The 21676-nt window shown below is 45.9% G+C and overlaps 1 protein-coding gene across 5 annotated transcripts; it reads left to right on the forward strand.

The window, feature by feature from the left end:
* Positions 1 to 558: 558 nt before the first annotated feature.
* LOC138195301 (phosphatidylcholine:ceramide cholinephosphotransferase 1-like) lies at positions 559 to 21615 on the forward strand. 5 transcript variants are annotated; one of them, XM_069144595.1, is made up of 7 exons: positions 559 to 785; positions 2286 to 2458; positions 14114 to 15030; positions 15186 to 15303; positions 16889 to 17042; positions 17896 to 18062; positions 18833 to 21615. In XM_069144595.1, the coding sequence occupies exons 3-7, from the start codon at positions 14423 to 14425 to the stop codon at positions 19007 to 19009; spliced, it is 1224 nt and encodes a 407-aa protein (XP_069000696.1). In that variant the 5' UTR covers positions 559 to 785; positions 2286 to 2458; positions 14114 to 14422; the 3' UTR covers positions 19010 to 21615. The 5 variants fall into 5 exon arrangements, with proteins under 5 accessions (XP_069000696.1, XP_069000698.1, XP_069000697.1 ...); XM_069144596.1 differs by having other exon boundaries at positions 560 to 668; positions 2284 to 2458; XM_069144597.1 differs by lacking the exon at positions 2286 to 2458.
* Positions 21616 to 21676: the final 61 nt, after the last annotated feature.

Genomic DNA, 21676 nt, shown 5'->3' on the forward strand with positions numbered 1-21676 from the left:
TTATGTTATTTTTCTGATCCAGTGGGCTAATTAGCCAAATTAACACTGTGATTTAATTTTGCTGCTAATTTGTCGCCCTGTTTTTAAATAAGCGAAATTAGAGCTAGCCCATATTTTTTCCAAGCATGGCTTACTTTCAAAAATGGAGCGTGTCAATTTAAAGATATTTATTGTGGTCAACCTTTCGCCAATAGATGGCCTCAGATGAGTGAGTGGTCTGTTCCCGTCCTACGCTGCATTTTCCTCGTAGTTGTGATTTGCTACGTTCACGTGCCACCCCCTGTGCTCCAAATTCAGAGATTCACAATGTAAATCAGACTTTTTTTTTTTTTTTTAACAAAATAAAAATAAAAAAAAAACCCCGCAACGCTTTACGTAATTCTTCGTCGTAGTTTTTCTGACTGGAATTCGCGCGTGCTGTTACTTCTTTTTTTTTTATTTTTATTTTTTATTTTCTTTTTTGTTTTTGACGAACCGACTTTATCTCCCCGACTTTTCCGAAGGGCGCCTGAAGGCGGCACCGGTGACGAACTTTAGGAACTCCCCGTTTCTCCAGTCACAAACCGACTTACCCGTGAAAACACCGGACATAACCGAGGAGGGACGTCGCGGTGATTATTAATCTGTCCGATTTGAAAAAGAAGCCCTTTCGACATTTCGACGGGAAGGTAATTCCGGCCGCACGCGTCTTTCCCCAAAAAAAACCCCATTTGTATGAAGCGGACCTCGCCGTCGGCTGATCCCGCTCACGTCGGTGAGGTCGGTTAGTTAACAGTCGTGGCAAGGTAACTGTTTGTTAATGTGTTTCAACTACGCTGTTGTACAAAACTATTGTTATTGTAACGTACGCCGAGCTGCTGCGCTTGAGCTCTGCGACCATCTTTTTTTTTTTTTCTTTTTTTTTTCTTAACATTTCTATTTATTTATTATTATTTACTGCTAAAAGTAGCGTTAGCCGACTAATGCTGCACACCGGCCTTGTGTAGAAACACTTGATCAGCAGCCGTTAATCCAAACGTGATTGACGAGAGAAGAGACTCCCGCGTCCGTCCGACTAAAAAAAAAAAAAAAAAAAAAAAAACACCGTCGCGGTTCAATTTGTAAGGTTTTTTTTTTTTTTTTTCCAAATGCTTCGTGAGTATTTCACATTGTTGTAGTTCCCCCCCCCCAAAATAAAAAAATCGTGTAAGCTCGCGGTTCTTCCCACCGAATCGCGCGAGCGAGCTAGCGGCAAAAATACTGAAGACGCCAGCTCGTCTTGTCTATTTTTAGGTGGTCAGACTATAAGCTCTTAAACCCCCCCACTTTTCACACGGCGCCCCGTCGAGGCCTCCACAGCGTGAAATGAAAGCGATGTGTGTTGTTTTTTTTTTTTTTGTGGGGTGGAGGGGGGGGGGAGCACGCCGAGCACGCCGAGCCACCTGTGTGTCCACCTTGATTTGGATGTAATATCTTATCTCACAGGTGTGTGTGAATCAAGTCAACCATCTCCTGTAAATATGAATCCAGAGGGAGGTAAACATTTGGGTATCATTTGCTTGAGTTTCTCCCCCCCCCCCCCCAACACACTCCTCCTCCTCCCCTACCATCAGCCTTGTGATCAGCCAAATTTTTTTTTTTTTTTTTTTCATTACTGGTTAATCTGTTGATTATTTAAGGAGTTGTTTGTTCAGAAAATTGTGAAAAAATATTTCCCGAAGCTGAAGACGCAGCCTAAAATGTTTGGTGTTGTCCCGACCAACGATGCACAGGCAAAAATTCTTATGATTTTTTTAATCACGGAGGACTAAAGGAACTAGAAAATGATCCTATTCGGTGTTGTTTTTTTTTCCCCCCCCCGAAGTTTGCGGAAGACGTAGGTACACTATTTGATAGTTGAATTTTTTTTTTTTTTAAATGTATATATCTTTTTTCTATGACTTTTTTTATAATACGTGTAAAATTTCCCCCCCCCCAAATTTGAAAACCCACATTAGACAATTAAGACACCACGCCCAAGAAGTCCAAAGATAAAAAACAAAAACAAAGGGGAGAAATACATCTTGGGGAAAAGCGACGTATTATAATGGTTTTGAAAAACCTGATATTTAAGAAGTTATGATTTTATCGTTTAAAAAAAAAACCTCAACAATCAATTGATTATCAAATTGTGTGTGCACGAACTAATCAACGAATCAACTAATCGCCGTAGCTCTTCATTCCCCTGAAGAACAGGAATGAAACGGGTGACCTGACGCAGCGCTATTTCTTTTGTTTTGTTTTTCCCCACGGACGTCTTTTGAGAGGGAGGAAAACCTCATCGCAGGTGTGTTTCAACAGTTGTCGTCGGGTCAAAGCGCATCTACCTGCCGTTCGGCAAGATCCCGCGCTGCCAAGAACCGTTCGGGTTCAGACGGACGGATCAGCCAAAAGAGACCGAAGTCGAAAGAAACAGGGAGACGTCTGTGCGAAGGAACTGGTGAGAAAGCAACTCTTCATGGGGCATAAACAGTGTGACTGCAAATCGGTGTCAAGAGGGCAACGTGGTGAATGGGGTCGATTGTGGTCGCCGTATCCAGCCACGCTGCAGAGAAAGCCTTCTTGCCGAAGCGGAGCATGTCGAGGCGAGCGGACGGGTGCATTTGACAAGCGAGGCACAGCGGCGCTTTTTTTTTTTTTTTTGTCTCCCGAGTGGAAACGATGAGCTCGACTGGGATTCGGCCTAGGAAAACGTTTTGACCAACAGAACCTGAGGGGGGGGGAAAAAAAAAAATAAAAAAAAGCGTCGTCATGTTATTGCTGTCTGCAGCGAGAAGGTGGACTCTTTACGCTGTCGTGAACTCGGCTGCGTCAAGTTTCATTTTTAAACCGAAGAATCGCGTTTCGTTTTTCCAGCTGCGGAAGAAACTGCCGGTCGCTTCGACCGGCGTTTGGTTGGTTGACGACGTTACAACCGAGTTGTAATTTTTATGACCGAAAGCAGGACTGCTTTAGTGCATGTGACCGATTAATTAGTTACAGAGCTTCAGAAAGACATTTCCACGTCTCGCTTCCGCGGTGATCCAAGACAAGTGTAAGCTCGATGTTGGTTTTAAAAGGAAAAGGGGGAGCACCGGGGAACTAGGGAAGACGCACAGGACGCGGGCGTCACGGGACAGGACGGGGGAGACGGACGGGACTCGCAGGAGACGGCAGGAACGAAACGTGACCGCCCACGATACAGACTTTTGAGTCAACTGCCGCCTGAGACGAACTGAGAGAGTTAATTTTCCCCCTCTGTAACGGTCTAAATACCCGACCAATCACCCCCTCCGTGACGTGAGCGTTGCTCTCTCGCACTTAAACGTTAACAACGGTTTGCTGACATCTTAAGATGGAAACGCAACCTCAGCAAGAGTCACTGAGTCAACACTCGCGTCTCCACCCAGCCAGCCGCCACGCATAAGAGTTGAGTCACCGACAATAAAGGAAGTGGGATCCTAACCTCATCTGACCACTTCGCCGACGCCGCCTTATACAACCCGACGCAATCGGCAGCGCAATAACCTCACGAAGTGCGTAACGTTCAGCGCCGGGCCCTTTTTCGCATTGCACCGAGAGGCGTTTCTAACGGCGCTACCCCCTCTCGGTGTCGTGCAGTCCGGTACAGCGCCGCCTCGGTGCTTCAGCGCGACGCAAATGAACAAACCCTTGACGGAGTTGACAACAAGGCATCCGCTTTTTTTTTTTTTTTTTTTTTTTTTTTTTGGTTTCCTTCTCACTGTCCTGTCAGGGGTTTTCTTCCTGTTAAAAAGGGAGTTCCCCCCCCCCCCTTCCCCTCCTCACGCTTGCTGCTCGTGTGGGGATTGTTGAATCGTAGGGTTCCTTTCTGTAATGCTGCACAGATCTTTTACTGAGATGAGTGATGCCGCGATTTGGCGGCCGTCCACGTAGGGCGGTCGTATCGGGTTGCATTAAATTGCGCCTAACGCGACGAGCATTTGCCCCCCCTCTCCCCCCCCCCAAAAAAAATAGCAGATTTAATATTATGCTTGTTTGTCCCGTTACTGTACTCTCTGATTCTCCCCTCCATAGATGCGATGCAGTCAAACTCCTGCAAGTCGTAGGTCCATTTTCAGCGGAACGAAAACGGTAAAATGTCGCGGCCAATGGCGACAAAGTTTGCATTACCTGCCAATGCTTTGTTTGCTTGACAGAGAAGATCAAGCAAAGTTAGTTTCGGTGTTGTCGATACTGTCTGCAGGTCATTTGTGTTCTTGACATTAACGCCGAAATTGTAAAACGAATACACATCCGGCGCTTGAAATGCGTATTTGTCCTTTTTTAAAAAAAAAAAAAAAAAAATCTTTACACATTTGCAAATTTGAGCCGCTACTTGATTTCCTTCCTTTTGTCGTTTTGGCCCGCCGATCGTTTTGTCGTCGGCCCAACGACCTCCGAGCATTCAACCGCACATTTTCCTTCCGGGGGGGAAAAACAAACAAACAAACAAACAAACACGCAGCAGCTTCAGTACCATTTCGGCCATAATTAGAAACGCATGAAGTTTTACCGGCACGCGCGCGATGTCCCAGTTTCCCGTGGCCTACAACGGCCGTTGGAGATCTGGGCTAGCGGCACTTTGAAGTAGCCCATTTTGTGCGTTTCAGAAAAGAAATGATGTCAAAATGCTCGGAGAATTTGTTTTTTAAATAATACTGGAAGCAAAAGGGCAGTGTATAATTAGGGAAATGTCATCTCAGCTGGTCTAAATGAAGGAGTTACACACACACACACTAAGTGGATTGGGCACAAAATAGACTTGAAACATGAGGTTCTTTATTCGAGTAGATGATGCAGGTACGTGACAAAAGCGTGTAGAGCGGGGTGACGGGTGGGAGTACCGGATAGGAATTTAAAGTAGTAAAAGCTGCCCCCCTGTGAAGGTCTTTTTTTTTTGTTTTTTGTTTTGTGCCATCGTGTGATCTGCTTCCACCCGAGCTGAGCATTTGCCTGCCTCGGCTTGTTTCGGGTAGCACAAACTTACTCGTCCGCCACGCGGTTGTCTCCAGGTGTTCGTTTTACATAGGACGAAAAGAGTGACCATTTATAAGCACCGAACCAAAACCCCGTGGACTGTAATTGCCGTTGACTCTCCGGGCCTATTTAAAATGCAAAATTCAGCAGGATGCTATTTTCAGGGTGAACGGCGGAAGGCAGCCAGTCGTGTCACTTTGTCAGTTGTGATGAATTTAAACCGAATTGTATAGGTGTGAATGTGAACCTAACGCCAGCTACCAAAATCCCGCAGGAGGGGATTTCTCTGTCACCCTCCACTTGCAGCCTCCACGTCAACTCGAAACTTCAGCCACCCCCCCCGGTGGGTGCCGATCTTGCAACGTACATCTTCTGCACAGCTACTCTTCACCGACACGAAGTTGAAGAATCTTGTTTCTCGTTCTCCCTTCTGGAATGGTTTTAAAACCAACCGTCCTAAAAGATGCACTCGGATGAATTGACTCCGCACACGTCTGTAAATAACAGTCATCTTCAGTAGATATACAACAACAACGTCTGCATGGAAACGGGGTTCCTGTCTGTACAAGGACCGACTGATGACTTTCTCTGTGGTTGTTCAGGGTGGAGCAACAGCTCCGCTCGCCTTAAAACCAAGTGTAAGCCGAATGGATTAAGAATGAATGGGTGTGTAACGTTCGGATAACAAGACTGAGACTAAAACAACACGGGAGTTGTGTTTGCACGGTTATGGATGACTCGAGTCTTTTTTTTTTTTTTTCTTCTTTGTTTTATGACCTTTTCCTTTCCTTGTCAGTAAATGTGGATTTTCTTACAGCGCGATGGAATTTTAAGGTCATCGAAAGGCTCTTTCGTAGCCGAGTCTCAGTCGTAGCATCTTGGCACATGAATTATGTTGGTGACGGGGAGTTAGTTTCTTTTTTTAGTTGCGATGGGATGAGAGGGTGGTGAAATGGGAGCCGCCCATGGGCGCGCCAACAGAATAGCCAACAGAAATTCGGAATAGTTTATGCAAATCGATACCACGCGCTCGATATCGGATAACAGCGTGGCTGTTCTTTTAAATAAATTGATGAGTTGAGCCTTTCTTTCCTCCATCGAAAACACTGATATTTTGATCAGCTGACGGTTTGTTACTGTGACCAGCAGACTTTGGCGTGACCTGATTGGCCGTTGAAAGAGGTGACCGGCATCATAAACTTCTTACCGGCGACTTGAACTCGGCTTTAGTTCATGTGAAGACTATGCAGGTTAAAAAAAAAACCTAAAAAACTAAAACCGACAGCAACTTGCCAGGACTCCGTGTTCCCTTGAGCGTTAATGCTCCAAAAAAAAACCCACATCAGCCTCCGGGTCATAAGAGAGTCATCGGGTTATGTTGTTGCGTATTAAATTGTAGTTTAAATCCGAACGAAAACACCCGCTTTATAAATAGCGCAAATCATAATCTTTGTTGATTTGCTATAATCAGGTTATTTTTTTTTTTTAAATTCCTTTCTTTTTTCTTTTTTTTAATCTTGCAGCATTTAATTGCTGATTCACCAGTTTAATAAAACGGCATTAAAAGAAGAACATTATTGTTGTTGCAGCAACGCCGCCCGAACGCGCAATGTTTTTGCCGTCGGGACGTATTTCCACGCACCTCCGCAGTCCGGGTTGTTGATAAACGAAAAGATGGGCTCGATGCTAATTGCTCCCCCGATGGCAACGAGTCTCCCGGGTGCTGTCCCAGATCTAATTTCTGACGCGTCCACGCCGCACGCAGTTGGAACAGAGAGCCTGGGCAATTTGTGTTGACAGTCCTCCGGGGCCGCGACGCCGCGACGCGCTCACCGGTGGCTCGTAAAGCCGCAGGTGGTGGACTCGTTAGCACGTGGCGGGCCGAGTCGGCTCCGCAGAGGCTCCCGCGAGCGCTATCTGTGTTTTTGGTTGTTGTTGTTGTTGTTTTTTTTTTATGGTCCCGTCTCGTCTCGTCGACACCCTCGGCCAGTCCGTGCACGATATAGTTCCGCGATGGCGGGATCGTTGACGTCCGTGCGGATGAAGTTGTTTATTTTCGATAGAGGAAGATACTCAGTTTCGTAACATTTCAACAACCCGATTTATTTTGAAGTGAAGGATTTAGGGATTCAGGCATTTTAACCCTTAAAATTAAAAAAAAAAAAAAAAATACAAATTTGAACCAACAGTGCAAAAGAGTAGAAATTGCACATTTTTATGACAATATTAATCCTTTTAAATTTGGCCAAATTCTACTATACTTTCTGAATACAGTTTAGTTTACATAGAGTTTTGGCCACGGATCGATGACACTTTTAAGGATCCACCCTGTTTGTTTTTCCCTTCTGTTTAGAATAGGAAGAGTTTATCTCTCTACAGTTGCCATCTACTTATGTTGCGTAATGCTTCTCTTGTCAGCTGGTAGGGCTCACAGATTGATTACTCCCTGACAAAATCCGTCAAGAACCTTCGAGTTGTCTCCAGGAACCGTGATGTGCTTTGTCATGCGCACGCGCACGCGCGTGTACACGCGTTATCAACATACTAAATGCGTCAACCAATTGCTGTGGGTCACTGTTTCCTGATGCAATGAGTGATGTGTCACACTGAGGAAGCCCCACAGAGTAAACACACTCCAGGCAGCTCTTCAAACACGACGACTTCTTGTAATAGACAATAGAAACCTGAGCCTCGAAGAAAAGTGCGCCGTGCCGGGGTAGTTTTAAAACTTTGAAATGAGCCTCCGCTCTGATTTGAAATTGGCGCCCACGTTAAACTTAAAATTAAAACATTTTCCACTGTAACTAGGATTATTTGCGCAAGACTCAGGGCTGGGTATTGTTAAACGTTTTTAGATACTGGTTGCCATACCTTGCCTTTAATGCCGGCCCTTGAATGATCCTCTTTTCAATTCCAGTTATATGAAATACATTTTGGAGAAAAAGGGAATTTGATTGGATATTACGATACAAATCTTCAGCTTTCATACAGTTTAGAGGAGGAGAGTGTAACCCAGAAATATTTTCCATAGATACTATTAACAGATGTTTCTCTCCCCCCCCCCCCCCCCCCCCCAAAAAGCATCACGTAGAAGCTGTCCGATGTTCCCTGAATGCCTCAGAAAGATATTTGGCCAAAACTTTGTGTGGAAAGAGTGGAGTGAGGCGTTCAAATGTAGGAGTAAATTGAAATGAAGTGGGTTTTTTTGTGTTTTTTTTTTTTTTATCTGCGTAGGCTCAAATAACTGCTGAGACTGATGAAATTCACTCCTCTATTAATAAGGCAAAAGTTACTTGTTTTTAAACAAAAGTGTGTTCGTGCGGAGGAAGCCTAGTTATCGAAATGCGGTTCTGAACGACGAGGCATTTTCGGATCTCAGATACCGAATCAATTCAGTCTGTGCTGTCAGAAGGTGTCTTGAGTTCGGTACCCAGCCCTCGCAAGGCTTTTTAATCTTTTTTACACATTGTAAACATTACAAAACAACAAAAACTCTCAAATCTAGTTGCACAATAGCAACACTTGCATGGGTGGTTACTATGTTATTTCCATATATAAACAGAAATCTGAAAAAAATATATATATTTTACACATAGAAACTGTTTTTTTTTTTTTTTTTTTAAACAGTTGCCCAAGATAGAATTGAAACTGTGAATGTAAAAAAAAAAAAAAAAAAAAAAAAAAACGTGCGGTTGCCGGTTACCAAGGAGAGGGATATAAACATGTAAACAACAATGCTTCTGCAGGTTCCTTTCGCTGGTCCCCGCCTTGTCATTCGGGATTGAGTGAGGCTGCCCATGTTAAATGCTTTTTTTTTTTTTTTTTCCTTATCAGTGGTCTGATCATCGTAGAAACGCGCATTGTTCCCATTTCACAGGGTGCTTTTGTCTCAGGTGCAGGAAGAACAGGTTTGTCGTACTGCGACTTTTAGTTCAAACTGAGTTTTTTTTAATTTTTTTTCCGCAAACTTCACAGCTCGGAGGTCTGCGCGACTTAAGGCAACCGAACCGCCTCTGCAGCACTGACGTATTTCCTATTCAGCTTATTTCGCCATTTTCTGGTGCTGTTGAGATGAGCCGACTCTCCCACTGTCATGAGTCAGTCTCTGAAATGCTGCACATTCCAAGCATGTTATTCATTAAACAGTCAAACAGAAGGCTCTGTGCCGTCTGTCACTAAACATCTGAAGTTTACACTGTACAAACAAAAGTTGCTCCACGTATGCAAGTGACTATTATTTCTTAGAAAGAGCAGAAAGTCGCTGCACTTTATGAAACGTTTACGTTATGAAACTAGCCCCAAGTATAATGAACTCATTCTGAGAGTAGGACAGAACTTCTGCGTTAATGACAGGAACATACAGAGTTCATCTTTAATGGCATTTTCTTTCACTTCAAACATCTCGGGTCAGTTATGTCAACATCGTCCTTGCACTGTGTACCAGTTGTAAAGCGATACAGGTGAGAGCCTATTGTTCCCCTATTGTCGGTTTGTCTCGCAAGATTAACAGAAAAAACAACCCTGCAAAAGGGATACTACTCGTTCAAAAACTGTGTACAAGAGAGAAGGAAAATACCCCGAGGACAGCAGGCAAGGGAGGACAAACAAGACATTCCTTTTTGAAAACCGTTCATTGTGGGGGAATAATATCATATTTGTTCGGCTACAATGCGACTGACATTGATTGTTGGTTGCGCAACGCCACCACCGTTTTGTAAACCACAAACAGACATCCAGGTCAAATGGAAAATGAGCTGTCGAAAATCTCATGAGTCCGTGCCGTGCGTCAACAAACACCTTTATGAATGGCTTATGTTACCACCATTTTAAAATGAGATGCAATCAGAGTGGGAGTAACAAACAAAGCATAAAACAAGAGTATTGTGTATTTCTGAAAATTTTCATTTGGGGGAAAAAAAAAAAAAAAAAATCTGCCGTCGACGCTAGCGGGTAATTATTTAGTCCATGAAAGGTGAAAAAAAATAGTGAGAAATATTCTCCATGCCCACAGTGATTGTTTATATTATGGATTCGGGTTGGGCGATGTTTAGCAAATTGCCATTTGACGATGTCTACTGTAAACCATCAGGGGTGGCCTGTTTTGTTATAATAATAATATAATAATTTCTCCTTTCCTTTTCTCTAATTAATCATTTTTGTCTGTAAAATATCAGAAAATACATGTCTTGTCCACCTGAGCGACCAAACCCCCCCAAAATATTAATGTTACAATTATATGACCCAAGAAAACCAAACGGATAATCACACTGAAGAGGCTGAAACGAAAGAATTGTGACTGTTATCTGTAAAAAAGAAAAGAAAAAAAAAAAAAAAAAGACTATTAATTGACAAATTGTTGTCACTCGAGCCGAATTACACATTTCGTCTGGTCCGACTACATAAACCTCCTTGTTGCTCATCGCTGCAGGTTTCCGATGACCTCACAGCTTTACATGGTGATGACGGGTATCACGGCTTCGCCGGCGGAAACAACAGAATGGTTTGAGATTTGGTTCGGCAACCAGCTCACGTTCTTATTTAAAACCCTTACTATGACGGTGAACCCTGTATTTTATCAGCTACTTATTCCGGTTGACATGATCAGACGGGTGAAGCCAGCTCAGGTCCGTCAGGTTTTTGCATGCGCGTACGCGCGCGGACGATTAACTGCACTCAAATCTCAAAATCGTTTTTGGTCTGTCCCCTCGTGGGAATTTCACAAAGGCCGTGCAACTCTCTGGCAACGTGCAAATATTTATCTACCCACCGCACCTCCCTCGTAGAAAACGACAAAAAAAAAAAAAAGACCAGAACGGGGACGACGGCGGGAACCAAATGTGCAGCGAAAGAGACGCGCAGTGAGATCGTGTCGGCTCTCGAAGCGTGCTGGAGGAAAAGGTGGAAACTAAAAGACAGAAAGCGGCGACAGGCAAGAGCAACGGATTTCCTGTCCTCTTGAGGTCGACGTGTTGGAGCTGAGGAAGCCGCGGAGCGGTGAGCGACGGGCTCACTTGGGCCACGTCCACGCCAATACGTTTTCAGCTCGAGGCACGCGTCTGCGCTACGTCTGCGCTGCTGCGGCACGTTTGAACGCGGCGACTCAAGACGCCCACGGTCTGCTCCCTGATCGGACGTCGTCGCTCGTGATGCGTACGTCCCCCCGATTGGCCACGCGGCCGTCTCCCAGAAGAACTGAACTCCCGCCAGCCTCGTCTTTTTATGAGCGGTAAATTCAGCACGGGTCACGAGTAACAGCCGTTGCCGACCTCGTAGTCTACGCCAGCAGTTCAAATTCAAATTCGACAAACGCCACGCGCGCAAGAGGCGAGCTGTCATTCGAGTCGTGTGCAACGGTGCCCACGTCGAGCGGCGCGAGTGGCCCCGCGCCGCGGAGTGCTGGTTTTGGTCCGGACTCGGTGAACTTTCAAAGTATCCGGACCAGCCCCGATCGAGCGCGGACGGACACGCACAAAACCGAGGGCGCCGGCGGACACGCTTCCCGAAGGCAGCGTGCGCGTCGTCTCACCCGGGCGCCTTCGGAGCATCCTGACGAGTTGCTTCAGCCGCCGTCTCGACGAGTCTTTCGGGCCGTCGGCATCTTCCTTGGTCCCTAAAACACAGAACAGAGAACGGAGAGCCCTTTTTTTTTTTGGCATCAACCAAACGCACATTTCTTAAGCGCAACTGACTGCACTCGCAGACGCGCATCGCCATTGGCGACGATGTGAGCCAAATTGAAAACTTATTGGACCGGACATAATGCAGATCAACTTTTGTTTTTTTCCTTTTTTTTTTTTTTTTTTTTAAGTTATCTATAATAAATAAATGACTTTAAAAATGATAACTGTAAACCTGTAGATAACTGTAGAAATGCGCATTTTCAACGGCTTCCTGTTATTTGCAGGATCGAGTTACAGCCAATGAAAAGCCCTTTTCCGCGCTTGCGTACCGCGTCTACCTCCGGGACTCGGGCTTTCATCGTGTCCGGGTTTTTGCTTGAAATAAGGAAACGGTCCTGTGAGGGGCGGGAATCACCGGAGGCCCCACGTGACATTATCATCATATTTAAATCATCGATACTCTGCATCCGTGTATCACGCTGTGTAGATTTCCCCCCCGCCCCCTCCCCAAACCCTTAATAGCTCACAACCATCTTTCTCCTTTCCATCAGTTCACCGTGCAATTTTTGAATTCCAAAAAAACCAACTGAAATTGATAGCCATATTCAAATATGTGAATACAGGTGTGACTACCTTGGTTTCGGAAGTGTTTTGTTCTCCCCTTTGCCTGTTCAGTTGAGTGAGATTATGTCTGAGTAAGCTCTAAGCTGATTCATAGACCAAAGGTCCTCTGCGCACAGCTGACTCAGTGACAGCTAATCTCTGATCTGTCTCCGCCGTACACCGTTCGCAGATTGATGCAAGAGCCGCTTGTCCAACCACCGGCTTCCTTTTGCCCGGTTCACGCCGTGTTGAAGGTGCATCAGCCGGGTCGTCACGTAGCCGGCGGCACAACGGGGAGCCTCGCGCCGGGGCTTCTCTGCGTGCCATTTTTTTTTAAATTTTTAAATTTATTTGTTATTTTTTTTACTGCACATTTATTCAGCCACTTGTTCTCCGCCGTTCGCGGGTCACATTTCGAATCGTGGCGTTATGTGGGTCAAATTGTCCTCCGGACCTCGGCGGGAATAAATCTGATGCCAGGTGTTTGCTGGCGCTGTAGATGACCGACCCCCCCCCCCCCTCCCCTCCCCCTCGGCCCCGTTATTTGGCCCTGTTCGCCAGGCCTAAAATGAACGGGTCTCCCGAGCAGAGCCGAGGCGAGACGAGAGGACCGATGTGCGGTTTGTCGTCCTGCCAGTGTATTTGGCTGCTGCTGATCTGGCCGGAGCTGATCTGGCCGTGCCCGGGGCACGGCTGCTGGCCGACTGCCCTCTTGACAGGGGTGGTGTCTGACTTGGCGCTCGCAGCTCTGACCTTCACTGTGATTTACGAGTTCCTCCTCGCAGTCTTGTCTTGTCTTGTCTTGTCTTGTCGTTCCCCACCCCCTTCCCGGGCCACCTCCCTCCGCCTCCTCCCCCCCTTCTATCCATGCAGTAGATCAGAACAGGTCTCCAGCTGTACTTCGCACTCCTCCTCCTCCTCCCCCCCTCCTAAAACACAAGCTCAGGCCACCCCGTGTCCGCCACCGACATCGCCGTCTATAAACAAACGACTTGATATGAAGCAGATGTGAGGTCATCTCGGGGTTAACACAAAGTTTTTGGCCGTTGCCTGGAGTTTGGATGAGGAACACACGAATTGCAGGGAAAAAAGCGAGCTCAGCGGAAGGACTGGTAGGGTAGGATTTACTTGCAGTGTCGGAACGGCTCCTTTTTTCTTTTCCTTTTCTTCCAGTGATAAATTGCCGAAGTAACCTGAATTATGTGGCCAGCTCTACTCCATCACCGTAGGAATGAAGACGTATCTGTGTTTGGCCCCGTCTGTTCCGCTTATCAAAAGAAAAGATGAATCACCGCCTCGCCGTACACGTTTTCTCTTCTCGCCCCATCCGTCACCTCCGATCTATACGAGCTGTTGTCTCATAATAGCAGCTCTGAACCAGAAACCCTTTCATGTGTGCAGTTCAAAAGTATATTGTACTTTTTTTTTGTTGTTGTTGTTGTTGTATTTGGACATTTTCTCAGGCGAGAAGAGGGTCACGTAGAAAAAGAGCTCATCCACTCAGGGTGTTGCCACCGACGTATGAACGGCTTCCCCGCAGCGAGGATCAAAGAGGAGAAGGCTGCTGATCGATCGGGTCCTCACGCTGTTGTCGAAGCTTTAGAATTATATGTATTATTCATTTCACGTTTCATATGAGAAATTGAGCTTAAGTGGTTTCATCCAGGATTTATTTTTTTTTTTTAGTAATTGGCCGGCTGCATTGTTATCCAGAGGTCTGGCCAGTCATCCGGTTCAGGACTACACCCAGTAAAGCATGGAAATGTTTAGGCCTCAAGAGCACTATAAATCAGGCATTACGTTTGTCTTCAACAGGGGAGGAGTGTGTTGAGGTGGATATGGTTGTAGTCACCTCCTTTCTGACTCACAGCATTTTCTGTTTTTCTTTTTAACAGGGGTTGTCGCGTGTGTGTGTGTGTGTGTGTGTGTGTGTGTGTGGGGAAAATCTGATGAGGTGAAGGAAGCCGCTGAGGTTCGCCGAACATCTACTGGGCCAAACCCCCCCCCCCCTCCGGGAGACCCCGCTGCCATCATTCTCTTAATCACTCTTGAGAGGAGGCCAGGCTCCCTCTGGGTGTCGACACACACCATGTGCCAAAACCGGAGAGGACTTAGCACTGCCCCGTAGACAAGCCAAACCTCTACTGAACCTCGCCCTCTCGTCTGAGGACCCTCGTAAGCCTCCGCATCGCCCGCCGGCCAAGATGAAGAAGGTGGCATCATGGTCAGCAGAGGATGTCTCCGATTGGCTGAGCAAAGAGGGCATGCCGGAGTACGTCGACGCCCTCCATCAGACAGACGGGCCCGCTCTGCTCGGGCTCACCGAGGCAGATTTCCAGGTGCCCCCTCTCCTGCGTGTGTCGTCCGACGGCGGGCAGCAGCTGCTGGAGCGACTGGAGACGCTGCGGATAGCGACCCACATCGAGGCCCACAAAAACGGGCACGCAAACGGGCACGTCGGCGGGCTCCCCAACGGAACAAGCAAGCCCCAGAGGAACGGCACGCTGGGGACGAAGGACTTCCGGCTGGAGATGATCCCGACGCCGGCGATCGAAGCCACGCGCTCCTCGTTCCCCGTCGAGTGGGGGAAGACGGGCGTGGCGTTCTTTTACGCGGTGGTGTGCTTCGTCACGACCACCGTCGTCATCTCCGTGGTCCACGAGAGGGTACCGCCGAAAGAGCACACCCCCCCGCTGCCCGATAAGTTCTTCGACATGTTCAACAGGGTAGAGTGGGCCTTCTCCATCTGCGAGATCAACGGCATGTTGCTGGTGGGTCTCTGGCTGATACAGTGGCTCCTACTCAAGTACAGGTACAGTCATCCCCAGGTGTGGACTTTTGTCAGCCAAAAATGAATTACATTTCAGTTCAAAGAAAAACAAATATTATTCTGTTATTCTATTCATTTCTTTTGTCTCCCTTTTTTTTTTTTCTCTCTCTCTCTCTCTCTTTCTCTCTCCTCTGCAGGTCAATTGTAGGCAGGCGGTTCTTTTTCATTGTGGGCACGCTCTATCTGTACCGGTGCATTACAATGTACATCACTACTCTGCCCGTTCCTGGGATGCACTTTAAATGCTCTCCAAAGGTATAATGTATAGCACACACACACACACACACACACACACACACACACTTTTATTGCCACTGTCGACCAGTTGAGCGTGAACGATTTCTTTCTTATTTAACTGCTTTTCGAACAAATGTGCTGAACAGGCATATTCGGCAAAACCCGAAGTCTCTTGTAAGCTGAAGGCCTCCGAGTGCTCTCCTCCTGACCGCCGATTGCATAATGTCACTTTTTCTGCAGGAGGAGGTCCGAACGGTTGCGTCACTTCTTCTTCTTTTTTTTTTTTTTGTAACTTTCTGCAACATAATGTGGCAGAAGCTGAAAAAGCAGTTTTATATCTTTTTTTTTAAATTATTATTATTTGAAGCCTCTGTGTGGCAAAATTTCCATTGGTTTAATTGCCTCTTTGAAATATTTGACATTATATGTTTTTATTTAAAGGGGGGAAAAAAAAAATAGATAATCCCGGTGAACACGGATGAAGAATATTCATCTCTAATCTTGTATAACAGTCGCGTAGTTGCGTTCACGGGTTTCCTTCCTGTGTACGCCGCTTGCACTCCAGCAATACGAGTACCCGCCCATTTTAAGAATAGTTTCAAAGCGCCACGAGGCATTAAAAACCCCCCCCTTTTTTTTTTTTTTTTTTCTTATGGTGGCAGAGATAGAGAAAAGTAGTATTAGCCAATGCAACTTGTTTTCAGTTTCAGTTAATGCAGCCAAAACCGTCGCCGTCGATCGGTTTGTGGATGGTTACGGAAACAAACTCTGAGCGTAGGTGTAGGATATGATCCCCAGGTTTCAGCACTAAAGTCAAACATGTGACCCTCCACCCTTATTTATTTATTTTTTTTTTGCTGTTCTAGGAGAACAATGCACCACTTCCTTCTGTGCAGCAGCAAATTTGAACAATAACTAGAGGTCAGTCTTAAAGTAAAATAAATCTAGTTATTTGACATATTTTATTTGTAAAAGGGTGCTGTAATTTGATATATTAATACTATTTTTATTAAATATAAATGCCATAGTCTGAAAACACTCTGAAAAGATCCATTTGTCTTGCAGCGAATTAATCGTTTTACTTTTGATACTTCAACCACATTTTGCTGCTAATCATGTCCTTTTTTTTTTGTTGTTTTTTTGTTTTTTTTGTTGCTAAAACTCTTATTTCACACTGTATCGCAATGTTATTAATCATCAGAGTAGCTCCGGTTGGTCCTCAAAACAGCTGACCCGGCAACGTTGGCAGAAGAGAACGTGAAAGGAAAAGGTTGTGCTTTAAAACACGAGACGAGGGAAAACATGAAACGTGAAAATAGCTCCAAAAGCAGCAGAACAGGAGTTTCGAGGAGAGACGAGGCGCCGCAGATGAATCGGGACTCGGTGGAAAATTTGATAGTAGAAGAATTGAACTCCCCCGTCTGGATTCAATTATGCTGCTGTATTTGATCCCTCTTCTACTTCTTTTTTATTTTATTTTATTTTATTTTTTATATAATTTTTGTTTCCCCCTCCCCAGCAGGCACCAGTAATATTTTCACTTTATGACACTTTCATTCACGCTCTGAAAAGATGACGTAACGCGTTGCTGTGAATCTTTCAGCTTCTCGGGAACTGGGAGGCGCAGATGAGGAGAATAATGAAAATGATTGCCGGCGGGGGACTTTCCATCACGGGCTCCCACACCATGTGCGGAGATTATCTGTACAGCGGCCACACCGTCATGCTGACGCTGACGTACCTCTTCATCAAAGAGTGTAAGTTCAAATCGCCTCTGCGCCGCTCTTGAAAAGTCATCTCGAAGGCACGTGTGACGGGAGCAGCGGGGCCCTCGCGACATCGTATCTTTATGTTTACAAATGTGCAAAAGATCATTTTGCCGACCGCGGGTGATTTAAAAAAAAAAAACAACAACAACAAAACGACCTGCGCTCACTCGAGGATCCGTGGTTCTTTTTCAAGGCTGAACTGGTTGTCCCAATTTTATACATTTTTGAATTGGCGCCGTGGTTGTATTTATCGCAGCACGCGTTCACTTTTAACGACCGACGTTCTCAATTTTAAGAGTCCTGCGTCGTGTCGCGGGAAACGCGCGCCTACGATTTCGCAACACTTCCCCCAAATCATCAGGAAACGTCGACGAGGAACTGCGGCGGAAGTGTTGCGCTATTCTGTCCTCGTGTCGGTTCCGCCGCGTTGAGACATTCGGGCCCCCGTTGCGTAATCCCGTTCTCCGTTCCTCGACTGCCGTTTCCGTTCCAACTAACTTATTTCGGTTCCGAGGAGCCGTGAGCACTTACCACCGGCCGGGGAGATGGTCCGGGGTTTCTCAACGGCAAGTCCACGAGCTTGCTCCCTCTGCTCCGTCACCCGTCACCGTCAGCTCTTGTGACCGGTTCGGCTGTCGACAAAGCCTGCGGCGACATCTAGCGGCGAAAAGGGGAACCGCGCCCGTTGCTGCCGAAGGGTCTCCTCGCCCCTCCGTCGGCTCGTTTGAGCCCCGGGTCGTCGAGCGATCGCGGCCGACGAACGAAGCGAAGCGGACGGGTCTTTCCGACGTCCCGCGGCCGACGCGGTTCGCGTTGACTGACGTTTTATGTTGTGCCGCAGATTCTCCCAGGCGCTTCTGGTGGTACCACTGGTTCTGCTGGACCCTGAGTGCGGTGGGGATTTTCTGCATCCTTCTGGCCCACGACCACTACACCGTGGATGTGGTTGTGGCGTACTTTATCACTACACGCCTCTTCTGGTGGTACCACACTATGGCCAACCAGCCGGTGAGCGCACGCGTTACGTCACTCCGGCATGTTTGAATCGAAGCTAAAGTAAATAGACTTTGCAGATGAATTAAATCTTCCTGACATTGCTACTGATTTTTATTTATTTATTTATTTATTTTTATCTTGAAATGAAGTTGCACAGAGTAGTATCCAAGTTACAGTTAACGTCTGTTATTTTTAGCCAGTTGCCGAGCTCCACGACCTGCCGTTGTTCAGTCTGGAACGATGCACTATTGAAAATCTTGTGCACATGGAAGAAGCATCACTTTGCATGCACGTAGGCATTAAATAATAGAAGGTGTATTGTGCATCGTAAAGGGCGACGTGGTGAAATATCACGCCGAGCTGGAGCTGTTCTGTTCGGGCCGATTTTAATTTGTTTTTTTTATTTTCCTGAGTTTCCAGTCTGTGCTTGAGCTGCCCGGCTGCGGGGACACGAGTGGTACCAACCTTCTCTCGCGACGCTCTTCGGCGAGAACGCAAATAAAGCCTTTCTGGTCAACTTATTTCTTTTAAAATGGATGATTACACGACGGGCGCAGTAAGGTTACGTAGAACTATCTATTGAACTTGCCAAGTAAACTCCTGGCTGATTCATCTAGTTTAAAGCCATTTTATTTATTTATTTAATTTTCTAGTCGCGTCCCCGCCGGAGGACTTTTTTTTTTTTTTTTTTTTTTTTTTTTTTTTTGAAAGCGGCGCGTGAAACGATTTGGGAAACGCGCTCGCTTGGCGCTCGCCTGACGGTGTTTGTCGTTGCGTTTCAGTCGCTGAAGGAGACGTCGCAGAGCAACCCGTTCTCGCGGGTGTGGTGGTACAGACTGTTCCAATACTTCGAGGAGAACGTGAACGGCACGGTGCCTCGGAACTACCAGCTGCCGTTCTCGTGGCGGGCGTTGCCGTGGACTCGCGGCGTGAAGTACAGCAGGCTGGACATCCAGTGACACCCCGCCCCGCCCGCCCACCCCCCCCACACCCCCGCGCCCACCTCCACCCCGCCACCCACCGTCGTCGGTAAAGCGGGCGAGGACCGGGACTTCCACAAGTGCTGTTTTTAAATCCAAGGAAGATGGAACCGTTCGGTGTAGCGCTGTCCTTTCAACCTCCGGTAACAGACGTCCCTGTTCAAATGGGTAGCACTGTGACCCACTTAGTATTTTTTTTTTTTTTTTTTTTTTCCTCCCTCGTCCTCTCCTTTTTATTTTTTATTTTTTTTCTTCTTCTGGTCGTATTTTTCTTTTTTTTTGTCAACCCTGAGCAGTAATTTATTTGGTTTTTTTTGTTTTCCTCTTCACGGTCCACAATTTTCTGCTTTTGTAGCAGATCCAAGATTTTGGTCAAAAGGACTCGATTACTTTTTCTTTTCTTTTTTTTTTTTTTTTTGCTCGCAGCACAAAAAAAACATTGTCAACTTTTTCATGTTCTTAGACTTTTCGTGCAAATAGGGTCAATCAGATGCTTATTTGAGAACCAAAACGCCACAGAATTTCTTCTTCTTCTTCTTTTTTTTTTATAGCTACTTACGTTTTGTAAACTGTCCTTGCTAAAAATGAGTCAACGGTGCAAAAAAAAAAACAAAAAAACAACAACAACAAAAAAAAAAGAATTTTTCTAAATATGTCAAACTTTATTTTTCAAACGCAAATGATGTCCAACTAAAAGATTTTTTTAGATTTTTATCTTTTTCAAGATGGATAACAGAGAGCATAAGAATCTAATGTGGTATAACAATTTTCCAGTGCCTTCCTTAGCTTGATTGTAAAACAGTTCAAGTACTATGTGTGTCGCGTCTCGGCGCCGCGGTGGCAACCTCGTACCGCGGCGCCGTCGCAGTCTCGTAACCCATGAATGTATAAAACAACTACGCCAGCCTTACCAGAAGATTGGTCTTCCCAAAAATTATGTCCCGTTTGTTTATTGATGCTTTATGATGTCAAGTTTGTGCTCCGTTGCTTAACACTGTTCTAAAAGGTAAAAAAAAAAAAAAAAATTGATGACTGTTAATTGTATTTGTTTTTTTATGTTTTTTTTAATGTCTGTACCATTTTTTTTTTTTTTTTTTTTACCAGTCAGTCTTTAACTAACACCAGCCATGTTCAAAGCCACCCCCCCCCCCCCCCCCCCACCCCATCACTGATGCTCAGCTGTCTTGTGGGCGCCATCCGCTAGTTGTACTTCCCGCCCCGCGTCATCTCGCCGACGCCACCGCCGAACCGGACGTCGGATCGGAACCGCGTCCGAGGCGCAGAGTTACGTTTTCGCTGAACCCCGGTACACGTTTTGTGCATCATTACGGCGAAGTTACTGAGCCCCTCCTCCTCGGGTTCCCCGCACGGGGGGGGTGGGGGTCCCAGCTCGGAATCAGGAATTCACCTCCGCACCGGTCTCGCCCCCGCGACCTTTCTGGCGACGAGAACGCGGAGCGCCAAAAAAAAAAAAAAATGTTCGGCGGTGACGCTCGTGCCGAGCTTCGGACGCGTCGGGGGGGGAGCTTCGGGCCACGTTTCTGCACACGTCACCAATCTCCACGTCCTCCGTATGACTTTCTTGTCCAGAATCAAGCTGCTATCTCACAATTTGAAGACGGCGTGTCTTCTTATTTGTGTGTGACGCCAAAACAATCTTCCCTTTTTTTTTTTTTTTTTTTTTTTTTTTTAGACGTAGCAAACATACAATGCAGAGCTGCGGGGAACAAGCTGAACCATGATGCACAAAGCTGGTGATGTATTTGGCCATAAATGTGCGAACATTGATCTCCATGAATGTGAAAATGCGTCCATATCTATCCTAATCATGCTATATGTTGTTGTTGTTGTTGTTGTTGTTGTTGGGTTTTCTTTTGCTCTTCTTTTGTGTAATTATGACTGAACTGTAAAGAGTAAGCATTACTCACGCTCGTGTATAGGGAGAGATTTAACTCATTATGTGAAACTTTAATTTTAAATCAAACTCAGCAGCTCGGTCGAAGGAAAAAAAAAAAAAAAAAGTGCACTGATCTTTAGATCGCACAAATTCCAAATAAATAACGACGGCGCGGCGATGAACCTCTTCAAACTCTTATCGTTGAGGAAGTGAGACGGTAAAACGTTGTTGTCAAAGCGAGTTGATGAAAGCTGACGGCTTTCGATGCCAACAGGAGTCTTAATGCTTGAGACGAATTACAGTGCAGGCTCGCCCCTCCTTCCTGTAGCATTGTCCAGTCATTTCACTTGTAGAGAGTTTTTAAGAGCACAGAAAGTTCCTCACAAACGGACATATTTTGACCCGACATCATGTTCGGTCCAAACACGGCTCTCTTAATGTTCGAGGGCTTTGATCAGGATGACGGTTGGATTTAATGTTCGTCCTCTAGTTTGCCAATCAAAGTGTTTTTTTTTTTTGTTTTGTTTTGGGTTTTTTTTTTGTCTCCAAGAAATGAAAGTTGGTTATCTTGTACGTTTCTCAATAAACTTCTCACCCTTTTTGTCCCCTTTTTGTGCGTAACGCCGACGTTTGTAAGATATGATAAAAGGATGTTTTTGAATAAAACATTTTACTATAATGCGTTGGATTCGCTGTCCGTCTCCGTCTTTGTGATAAACGGATGATCTCTTTCGTTGCGGCAGATTTAA

This window comes from Embiotoca jacksoni, unplaced genomic scaffold (genome assembly GCF_022577435.1).
Source record: "Embiotoca jacksoni isolate LCO1_2020_lvr unplaced genomic scaffold, fEmbJac1.0.p SCAF_12, whole genome shotgun sequence".
Classification (NCBI taxonomy): domain Eukaryota; kingdom Metazoa; phylum Chordata; class Actinopteri; family Embiotocidae; genus Embiotoca; species Embiotoca jacksoni.